The sequence below is a fragment of the Podarcis bocagei genome (assembly GCF_964188305.1).
Source record: "Podarcis bocagei genome assembly, chromosome: 6".
Lineage (NCBI taxonomy): Eukaryota > Metazoa > Chordata > Lepidosauria > Squamata > Lacertidae > Podarcis > Podarcis bocagei.
In genome coordinates, this window is record NC_138130.1 from 38,687,897 (window position 1) to 38,698,856 (window position 10,960).

General features: G+C 40.9%; 1 protein-coding gene across 2 annotated transcripts in view; it reads left to right on the forward strand.

Moving 5' to 3' along the window:
- Window positions 1-7,772, forward strand: part of WWC3 (WWC family member 3) — a 67,997-nt gene extending 60,225 nt beyond the window's left edge. For both annotated transcript variants that reach the window (XM_081196999.1, XM_081196998.1), the window contains exons 21-24: window positions 155-247; window positions 1,676-1,906; window positions 3,077-3,204; window positions 4,649-7,772. In XM_081196999.1, coding sequence (XP_081053125.1) covers window positions 155-247; window positions 1,676-1,906; window positions 3,077-3,204; window positions 4,649-4,715 — 519 coding nt within the window. In that variant the 3' untranslated portion in view covers window positions 4,716-7,772. The remainder of the gene's footprint in view (window positions 1-154; window positions 248-1,675; window positions 1,907-3,076; window positions 3,205-4,648) is intronic.
- Window positions 7,773-10,960: the final 3,188 nt, after the last annotated feature.

Here is a 10,960-nt window from a genome sequence, read left to right on the forward strand (position 1 = left end):
AGGCCCCCAGTAGACGGGCTCAAAGGCAGCACTTAAGTCTGACTGGTTGGCTGATTATTATTTTTCTCCTGAACTGACATGGATAAGTCTCACTTGTGTTGCTGGAATAAAGATTAAATATCAATTTCCATTTTGTATCTTTTTTTCCTATCAGCTATATCGTAGTGACAGTGACAGTTCTACTCTGCCAAGAAAGTCTCCATTTATCCGAAATACTTTGGAAAGACGTACGCTGCGTTATAAGCAGGTATAGTTGTGACTGTAAAATTTGGGGCTTTGCATTGCTGAGGCATTTTTACAGAAGGAAGCTGAGAATTTTTTTTTTACTACATTGGGATACCATTAAGGATAGTTTGGTATGGCAGTGTAATAATGTATGTTGCATGTATAATCATACACTGCAGCCAGAGCTATTAAAATAGTTTGTAGTGTTAGATCAATATTAAATATGTTCCTGTTGAATTTACTGATTTACCCTTGATTAATGTTGGCAGCAGGATTTTTAAAAATCTGTACTCCGCTTCCTTGGGGTTTAGACAAAGTCTGTACTAGAAAGCCAACATGCATAGAATACGTAGATCAATACAATTCCTAACTTTTTAGAAAGTATCAGCCCCTTTTTAAAGCGCTATATTTAGAATTCTTATGGCTCACCACTGTGAAGATGTAATATGACAACTTGCAGCTCATGGTTTACCAAGACATTGCCCTGTTTGTATTCTCCCCATCTGTTTCCTCTCATGTGAATTCCCTTCTCCATCGCATAATTTGCTTTAACAATGGCTTAGTATTACGTTTGGCTTCAACACTATTATAGTGAAAGATATAGTTAATCTCGTGAAAACATAGTTTGTAAACACAGCTCAAACCATAGTTTTGAATAACATTGGATAGGAGGTTAGCTATAGCCGTGTTCCTCTCAGTGCTGACATAACTCCAAAATATGATTAAAGTGGACCACGAGAAGATGGAATTTCTGAGACCAGGGAGAAGAGTCGGTGGAAGAAGATTGGAAGAAATTTAAAGATTATTTACAGAAATATTGCAAAATTAATGAATGTTAGAATGATGTTTGATTGAAGTTAAGTGGTTTCTAGCTGTAATGATATAAAAGAATATGGAAAATTGGATTTCTAAATAGGTAAAAATTTAATGTTACAATATATTAAGATTAAAGATCAGGATAATAAGGAGGGAAAGAAATTGCTGAATTAATTAATTGAATTGGAACACAAAAAAGGGAGGTATGAGGAGGTCAGGGAAACAAGGATATGAATGTAAGATATGGAAAGATTGATTTTTTTATTTTTATTTTTTTCCTTTTTTCTGTAAGTGTACTTACTTTTTTATTTTGTATCTTTCTTGTATTTTTATTTTTGTCTTTTACCTTTGTATTTTTTGTTTTTATGTAATTCCCCTTTCTGAAACTGTAATAAATATTTTACGAGAAGATGGAATTTCTCCTTCAAAAGGATATATGCTAGCCCACACAAATTCAAACCATGGTTTGAAGTCATCCCGTGGGGCCAATGTCTCTGTCAATTAAACGGCCCCAAATGGCTTCCTAATATTTTGGTTTATTTCAGGAGAATGCACAATACCTTGCCGTTGGAGGAGAGGTCCAGGCTTGCTTGCATTCGAGACTTCTTATCACATTCTTGTTTTAATGTCTCAGCAATCCTGTAGATCATCTTTGGCTGACCTTATGGAGAGGACGTCACTAGACCTGGAGCTGGATCTCCAGGCATCCAGAACAAGGCAGAGGCAGCTGAACGATGAATTATCTATCTTGAGAGAGTTGCGGCAGCGCCTGGAGGATGCCCAGCTTAGAGGTCAGACGGATCTGCCTCATTGGGTGCTTCGGGATGAACGATTTCGAAACTTGCTGAAGGAAGCGGAGAGGCAGGTATGGCACATTGGGGCCTGCAGATTATTGCATTCAAGGGTATTATGTTATGCAGAAAGCTCCAATATAAGGAACTGACCTTCATAATTTTTAAACGTTTTAAAAATTGTAATCTTTGCCCTAGTAAAATTGTTACAGAGCAAACTGTAATAGTTATCTTACTCTGCCTGTGACAGTTTGCGGGGAGGCAACTCTTCTACTAATGGAAGGGTAGCCTTGGTAGTTCTGCCACCCTAAGAAGTGTAGGGAATGTCAGCCTGGGAGATGGCTTTCTCTGTAAAGGTAAAGGGTAAAGGGACCCCTGACCATCAGGTCCAGTCATGACCGACTCCGGGGTTGCGGCGCTCATCTCACTTTATTGGCCGAGGGAGCCGGCATACAGTTTCCGGGTCATGTGGCCAGCATGACAGCCGCTTCTGGCGAACCAGAGCAGCGCACGGAAACGTCGTTTACCTTCCCGCCGGAGTGGAGCCTATTTATCTACTTGCACTTTGACGTGCTTTTGAACTGCTAGGTTGGCAGGAGCAGGGACCGAGCAACAGGAGCTCACCCCGTTGCGGGGATTCAAACTGCCAACCTTCTGATTGGCAAATCCTAGGCTCTGTGGTTTAACCCACAGCGTCATCCACGTCCTGGCTTTCTCTGTAGCAGCTCCTAAATTGTGGAATTCCCTCCCTAAATCATAATGGTATAGCTTCTGCTATATGCTGAACACACACTTCTCTGCAGTGGCCATTGACACCTGAGGTATATATATTTCGAATCCACTCTGTACTGATTTAAAAATCCCTTTAACTTAATATTGTATTATTATATTGTTGTAACCTGCTCTGGGACTTTCTAAAGAAGAATGGGTAAGAAACAACAACAACAACAACAACAACAACAACAACAACAACAACAACAACAACAACAACAACAACAACAAAATGTATATTCCTGTTATGTACAAGGAAGGATTTTTCTCCTCACACGCAGGTGGTGTAGAAGTTAGGGGAGCTTCTCAACATAAAGACTTACAAGGTAGCATGTTTAGCCCTGCCTTTGAAGAAAGTGGGAGATGTCATCCAAATGAGGTTTCCTTCTGTCCAAGGAAAAAGACTGAGCTTTTATCCTAAGCCCAGAGTTCCTCTTAAAACTTATTTTTGATTTCGTATACATCCTCTTTAGACAAGACAGACCAAATTTGAACATCGTCAACAACAAGCAGCAGAAAAATTGCTTAAAAAGGCATCCAAAGAAGTTTACCAACTACGTGGTCAAAACCAGAAGGAACCTATTCAGGTTCAGACCTTCCGGTAAGTAAAGTGTAAACTAAATATGGTTTTACCTCACTCCTTTCAAATGTAATCCAATGTACTGGGTGTCAGGTTCCTTGAAATGTTCAGTCCAGTTGTTATGTGTTTGTTTCTTCTCTATGCGCTGCTTATTCCTGAATGTTTCTACACTTTGAATTCAAATGGAATTACTAAATCTAATACCTGCCTTGCATTCTGGATAACAGTAATATACAGAATAACAGTAATATATAGAAGTAGTTTTAGTGTGTTAGAGCCAGACACTTTAAAAGTGGATGTTTTCTGGACATTTTGTACATTCAAAATATTCAAAAAAGATTTTTGAATCATGGAACTGTGTCTCCAGAAGGTGATCAAGTATGTATAGGGGATGGGGATTTAAAAGAAAAAGTGAGGTATAAATATTTAACAAATAAAAGCAGAGAATCGGCAGGATCTCCAGACTAAGGCCTAGTTCTCATTACGGTGATCAACCTGTCTCTGGGCTGTACAACTTCCAACTTCAGGTGGACTCAACAGAATTGAGGGTGGTAGCCAACTAATGTGTTCCGACAGCACAAAGACCTACACTTGCACAATGGAACTTTCACCCCCTCCTCCCTCACTCTATGTGCCCCTAAACCTGTTATGGAGGTTCCCCCAACCCTCCAGAGCATATTTGCAGGGTGGCACAGCGGGGGGGGGGGGGAGTTATGTTGTGCAATTGTAAATCTTGGTACTGACAGAATGAATTAGCTCCCTGAGAAGGCAGTATACAACTTACTGCGTAGCCTTGTCTTCTTCCTAACATGCCAGCTTCATATGTGGCGATTTTTGTTTTGTAGTGACTTTCAGTCTGAAGTGATCTAGCCCAGACACAGGTTTACCATCTCAGTGAGAAGTAGGCCTAAGACAATTTATGAGAGGTCCCCTTAATACAGAGATCCTGAGAGCTAGCACTTGGAAGAATTAAAAATACGTGGAACATTTGGAATGCAGCTGCTCTTAAACACTGAAGTCACATTTTCAGATTTAGCCATTTTTCAGTTGTAGCTTTGCCTTTTCATTCATGTATAATAAACATGTTACAGGTGACTAAAATGTACACGCTGAAATAAACAGTTGATTTATTACATTTATGGAAGTATATTAAAGTTTTCTTTCACATGAGAACGTAGATCATAATTAAAAATATTACTCTCATGGAGATGCTGTGGAAGGATGAACAAGGGTGGAAATATTTAGTTGTCATTTTAGCAGCACAAAACGTAAACTGCCAAAAGGATTTGTAGTTCAGAAGTATTCAGTTAAACAATTTGAACTTGGGTGTTATTTGTTATACTACTTTGCTTTAGTTTCTTGAAATGCCCAGTTTTAAAAGTGGTACTTAAATCTGCCCTAATATGTAGATATTCAAAAGTAGATGCTGAGATATCTGTGTAATATTTTCCCTTACCATTTGCAGGGAGAAAATAGCGTTCTTCACAAGGCCAAGGATCAACATACCTCCTCTGCCGGCTGATGATGTATAACATGTTACTTTGTAAACATGAAGTATTTATCTGCCTGTTTAAAATGAAGTTATTAAACTAGTTAAGTTTATTTTTTAAAATCGTTGTGCAAAGACTATTAATATACACATTTTGTAAAAAAATAATAATAAAGTAAACAAAAACATATATAAATATATACATCTATATATATTATAATAGTGACTGCAGCAAGGCTTGGTTTTTCCTTGTTGTGAAATTGACATCTCTGAAGACAACTTATTTTATATTAAAAAAAAAATCAACTATCCTGTTAGAGTTATGTACTGTTTTTATGCTGTTTTATTTGACTTAAAAGGCTGGAAGACAGAAACAACGTGAGTTCAGGCAAATTCACTGTATTGTAATTTATTTATAGTAACTCATTTTCCTTGAAGGAAAATATTTACTTTAATATGTATTTTTTAAAAAACAGAAATTTTGTTACTCAGTATTTGTCATACAGTAGAATGGAACCATTGAGCTGGTTTTGTTTCTGATAGCTGAAATGAAAATACTATGTTCTAAATTTGTCACTTTTTAATCAGCTTTACTGTCTGCATCTTATAATGTATCGTGTTTTTTTCTGGCACTGTTTTGATATCAAAATATCCCCTGCAATGTTTTCTTTTTTCTTTTTAAAAAGAGATTCAGTTAAAATGTCATTAAACATTGCTAGGTGAAACTGCATGTTCTTACTGTGCACTACTAGATTGTTCTCATTTCAGTTGTGTCAAGTATGTCTCTTATAATTTTAAGTAGTTTTTCTGTTTAACGAGGGAAGGAAGAAGGTGACAGGTCTCTCTAGCTATTATTTTAGGAAAGGCACTTGTGAGTTTCCCATATTAATCAGCAATGTAGGATTTGGACACTTCTACTATTTGACTGTTCCAGAAAGTGGTTAGGACCTCATTTAGGAAACTATCCCAGCTATCATGGGACTTACCAATTTGTTATATTTCCTCATAAATCTTACATTCACAACTTCATTTTCTTTAATTATAACGATACCTTAAAGTGTGACTCAAAAAAACTTAACACCATACTGGTTTTAATGCTACATACAGAGGAGGTGCCGTAGATCACCTGATCAAATACCAGCTTATGTTTGCGGAAGCATCATAACAGTGATGTGAGTTTTGCCTATGGTTCACTCAAGGCTTTGTCTACTTTTGTAGTAAAAAAGCCTAATTGTGTACATGCCTGGAACTTCTTTAGTTTCTGAACTATTAGCAGACATTACCTCTTTTCACCCATCACTTTCTATGAATGCTGCAGACTTCACCAGTGATTCTTCAGGTTTCCACATGAGCTGCTATGCAAAATTCAAATATGTGGCATTGTCCTGCTATATTAGAAATATTCCTCAAAAAAAGCTACTGTCCAGATAGTACATTTTGTGGTGTAATTTCAAATCTGTGCTAATTCTTTGTTTTCTTTGTTTTTGTTCATTTCTATTCCCTCCCCCACTTTAATTATTCAAATTGTTGAGTAAAACCATTTTCAGTTGCATTCCTAACCTCCATAGCACTAGCAATCTCTTCTGACCTCATATTACATGTACAGTTGAATACATTTTTCTTATCCCATTGCTAAAGTGGTTGAATGGCATAAGCTTTTGCATCAAACTGAGATTGTTCTCCTGAATTTGGTAAGATCTGCTAAAGCAGTTTGTTGCCCTGTTAAACATTACTTTTTTCATTTGTGTTCTGTAGCTTTGAAGACGGTCACTTGGGCTTAAGGAGAACTTGTAGTTTTTGTTAACAATGGACTGTCACCTTAAATTCCCGAGAGTGCCACTTCTTGTGTCTTTCAAATGTATGAAAATGACTTTATTATGCTATTGTATTCAACGTCAGTTACCCAAAGAATTATGTCCCACAAAATGGGAGCCTATATTTCGGGGACTTCAATAAATGAACACCATTTTTATATGGGACACTGTCAAGTCAAACTTTGGTGTTAGTTAAAAATCAAACATTACCTTAGGGAAGCCTGATACCAAAGAAAGTTGTTAAGCTAAAAACGAGTCAGCTTGGAACTCAAGCATTGTGTTAAGCTCACAAGAACCTAACCATTAAATTGTTTTACATAGTCTTGTGTTTTGAGAGAGATTTTAAACCATATGTAGTGCAAATCATTAAATCTGGATTAAAGATTAACAGTAATCTTGTGTATGTCGACTCAGATGTAAGACTCATTGAGTACAGTGGGACTGACTCCCAGGTAAGTGTACAAAGGATTGCAGCCTCCATCTGTTAACGTGAATTTTGTGTGATCATATTTTGATGGATGTTTCAAGCTTTTCAGTTGGAAATGAGAAACGCTTGGCATTACCATTATACGGGTTGCTGTATAGAATCTCTGCTTGGTATGTTGGTAGATGGAAAAGGGTCTCTTGTCTGGAAAAAATGAGCTCAAAATTCCAAAGGAACAAGAATAATGGTTTGGAACTGGGGTAGAAGCTCTAAATCACGGAATTAAGTATTTCCCAGCACTTACCCAGGAGGTGGTCTTGAGTTGTTCCATCGTATTACAAACTGACGTGATTAATTTGGGTTACAATTCAGCAGCTCCCAATGCACTTGAAAAATGCAGTAGACAAAGAAAGCTTTCCCATTTTACCCCCAGTGTGAAGACAAATAAACACTGCAAATGAAGACCATGTTCTATCACCTGTGATGTATACTCCTTGTTTGTGACAAAGAGCAGGCAGTGTAAATTTGTTGCCATCCATTACGACAAATCACTGTATTTTGTTTGCGTACGTTAAGCCTATGTGGAGTAAATGGAAGGCACTGTATGTGAAATAGAAAACGTTTTGGAGGCTTCCTGATAAAGTATATTGCTGGGTTGTAGTGGTGGTAGCTGTGCAGTATGCCCAGAGATTTTAGGGAAGATAAGATTCTGACTGTCAAAATGAATACTGCTACAGTGTGTTAAAGTATAATATCCTCTCCAGTATTCATTTCTTGTGTTTGTCATACTTTCTGAATGGATTGTGTCATTTGTATTTGAAAAGTATTCTGAAAAATAAATTTTTAAAAAACTTGCCATAAACACAGTGCTCTGTGTATCTATTTTTTACAGGTCATAGTTAAACCATCATTAAAACAAGAATTTAAAAACCTGTTCTGGCTCTACCTTCCCATCATGTGGCACCCAACTGACTTTTCCTTGCAGATCAATGGCCCATCATGGTTTTCAATACGTATTGTCTTCTGTAGGATGACTTGTTGGATCTCTCGTATGAGAAGTGGGAGTCTGGAGCATTGCTTGTGCTACCCTCTAAATGTCATATACATTGGCACTTTTGCAGAAACACTGCTAGAATCAGTGTAGTGAATTCCAGAATAGAATTTTGTCGAATCTTCATTTTGTTCCTGTCCCCACCACCACAAAGGAAAGATTGGGAAGACTGTTTTATGATGGATGGCGGCTGAAGGATTTACCATGTTTAAAGCAAATGGCTCACACTACTATTACCATCAGTTCCATTCCGTGTTACATAACCTTGAAAGGAAACTACAGCACAGATTTGTTACACTACACTCTGCTCCGTTTTACATGTCATGGTTGTAAGAGTGGAAGTTGATGCACTCACATTGACTCTCTATTTAACTTGTCCAGAAATTAGTCCTGAAAGTTCTGTTGTTCCTTTTCACTCAGTGCAACCCAGAACAATAATAAAAGGTAACATGATGGATGTAATAACCAAACTGAAGTAGGACTTCAATAAGATCATTGCAAAATCTTACTCTCTCACCTCCCTTGCAAAAAGAAAACACTTAAAATGTGTGAATCATGAGTGATACATTCAGTGGCACCCCATTTTATCTTACTAAGATTGCATCCTAACTCAGACTTCGTTCCATTCAGGTGCGCCAATCTGGGAAAGAGATGGAGGGCTGATATCACATCCAGGCGTCACGTGTGATGTCCAGCTGCATCACCCAGGCTTTGCATGGCAGCTTGGCTTTCACGGCTGGTGCCTCCTCCGGTGCCACAGGCTAGGGGCTGCTTCCTTTCTATGGAAGGAGGAGTCACTGTGTTCCTGGCTCACATGGCTGCATGATGCCTGGATGTCATGTGCGACAGCATTGTATCTGGGCATTGCATACAACACCATAAAATCACGTACAGCGAGACTTCCGGGTTAGCGCGATCGACTAATGGCGGATTCCCTCTGAGCTCCGGAGGGAATCGGCTCCGCAGGATTGGGTCTTGCCGCTGCGGCGACGCGGGGAACCTTAAAAATCACAGGCGGTGAAGCCTCTGAACCTGGTGACTCGGCGGGCACCATTTGCGCCCCCCCGACCCGTGAAGGAGCCTTTTTAAAGGCTTCGGAATGGGAGACGGGGCGAGTGGTGCGGTGCTGTGAGTCGACTGCTTCTCCTACGGAGTGAAGCCGCATGCCATGGTCGGAGAGCGCTGACTTCTTCTTGTGAACAATTGGACTCTAAAGCAGCAACCCGTGAGTAGTACGGAAATTGGACTTTCAAAGGAAAAAAATTTGTTGAATTAGGCACGATTGGGGAAGGCGTAAACAGGAAGTCAGTCTCCCCGTCTTATAAATAATCTAAAGCAAGGACTAACTAACTAAGGTCGAGAGGATTTTTTCCTTCTTATTGGGCAAAAGATATTAATTTCACGATTTGGCAGTTTAAGTAATTTTTACTGGAGGACAAGAGTTAATTTTTGGAGCTGAAGTGTCACCCCCCCCGACCCGGGAGTGATCCGCGAGAAAGCCTGTTGGAGAGATATTGAAGAGCTTGGCAGCTGTCAAACTAGCTGTCAAGACGGAAAAGGTGATCTTTGTTTTCTGTCTCTGCTGGATATATCTGTTACAATTTGGTTATATTTTGTTAAAATCACGTACAGCATGGATAAACATTGAGGGGGCCCAAAGGGTTTCAGCCCCTAGGAATTTTCACCCCGATACCATTTATGGAATGCCAAACTTGGAAATAAAGATGTAAGCATTGGTGCAAATAGTTCTGAGTAATTAAGATGGAAACATGAACACATACTAAGGCACATAATAAAGGATGAGAGGTTGGTTTGTATAATCTGTTGATCTGAGGGGACATATTCATCATGGTCTAATCTTCTGCCAGGAGAACCGATACATTTCTAACTATATAATAAAACTGTAAGGCTGTTACGCTGCCATTAGGCATCCATGCAAACTAGCACGATAACAAAGCAGGCAGATGAGTGAGCAAGTGGCCCAGAAGACCAGTGCAGATGGGGCACAGCCCAGGTGAGCCGCAGAGGAATAGACAGGGCAGGGCAGCTCCAGAGCAATTATCCTGCTGTGTTGCCACTGCTCATCTGGCACAGACCCCACTGATTGGGCCTCTGCAGTGTCATAGGCCAAGGAAGAAAGAAATGGCAGCAGTGTGGGATGGCTGCTGGAAAGGTGCAACGGTCTGTCCTGACTTCTGTCAGCTCATGGGTTTGGGCAAGCAGGTAAGGGGAAGCAAAGCAGGGTTTGCAAACTGTAAGGGGAAGGGGGTTTGGCAAGTTATAAGCGGAGTGGGGCATAGTTTGGGCCAGGGGTGCCAACTTGAATAAAATACTGGGGGAGCAAGTACCGTATTTTTCGCACTATAGGACGCACTTTTTCCCCTCCAAAAATGAAGGGGAAATGTGTGTGCGTCCTATGGTGCGAATGCAGGCTTTTGCTGAAGCCTGGAGAGCGAGAGGGGTCCGTGCGCACCGACCCCTCTCGCTCTCCAGGCTTCAGGAAGCTATCCCAAGTCTTGCAAGCCCGGCGGGATGTCCCGCGGGCTCGCAAGGCTTGCGGGCAGCAGCCTGCACCCAAAAGCTGGGGACAGCGGGGAGGCGCAGAGCCGCCACCCCGCTATTCCCCGACCTGATCTGGAGGCTGGCGGGGGGAGAAGCAAGCCTGCTTCTCCCCCCCACCATCCCCACAACCTCCAGATCAGGTCGTGGAAAAGCGGGATGGCGGCGCTCCGCTATCCCGCTTTTCCCCGACCTGATCGGGAGGCTGGCGGGGGGAGAAGCAAGCCTGCTTCTCCCCCCCACCAGCCCCACAACCTCCAGATCAGGTCGTGGAAAAGCGGGATGGCGGCGCTCCGCTATCCCGCTTTTCCCCGACCTGATCGGGAGGCTGGGGGAGGGAGAAGCAAGCCTGCTTCTCCCCCCCACCAGCCCCACAACCTCCAGATCAGGTCGGGGGAAAGCGGGATGGCGGCGCTCCGCTATCCCGCTTTTCCCCGACC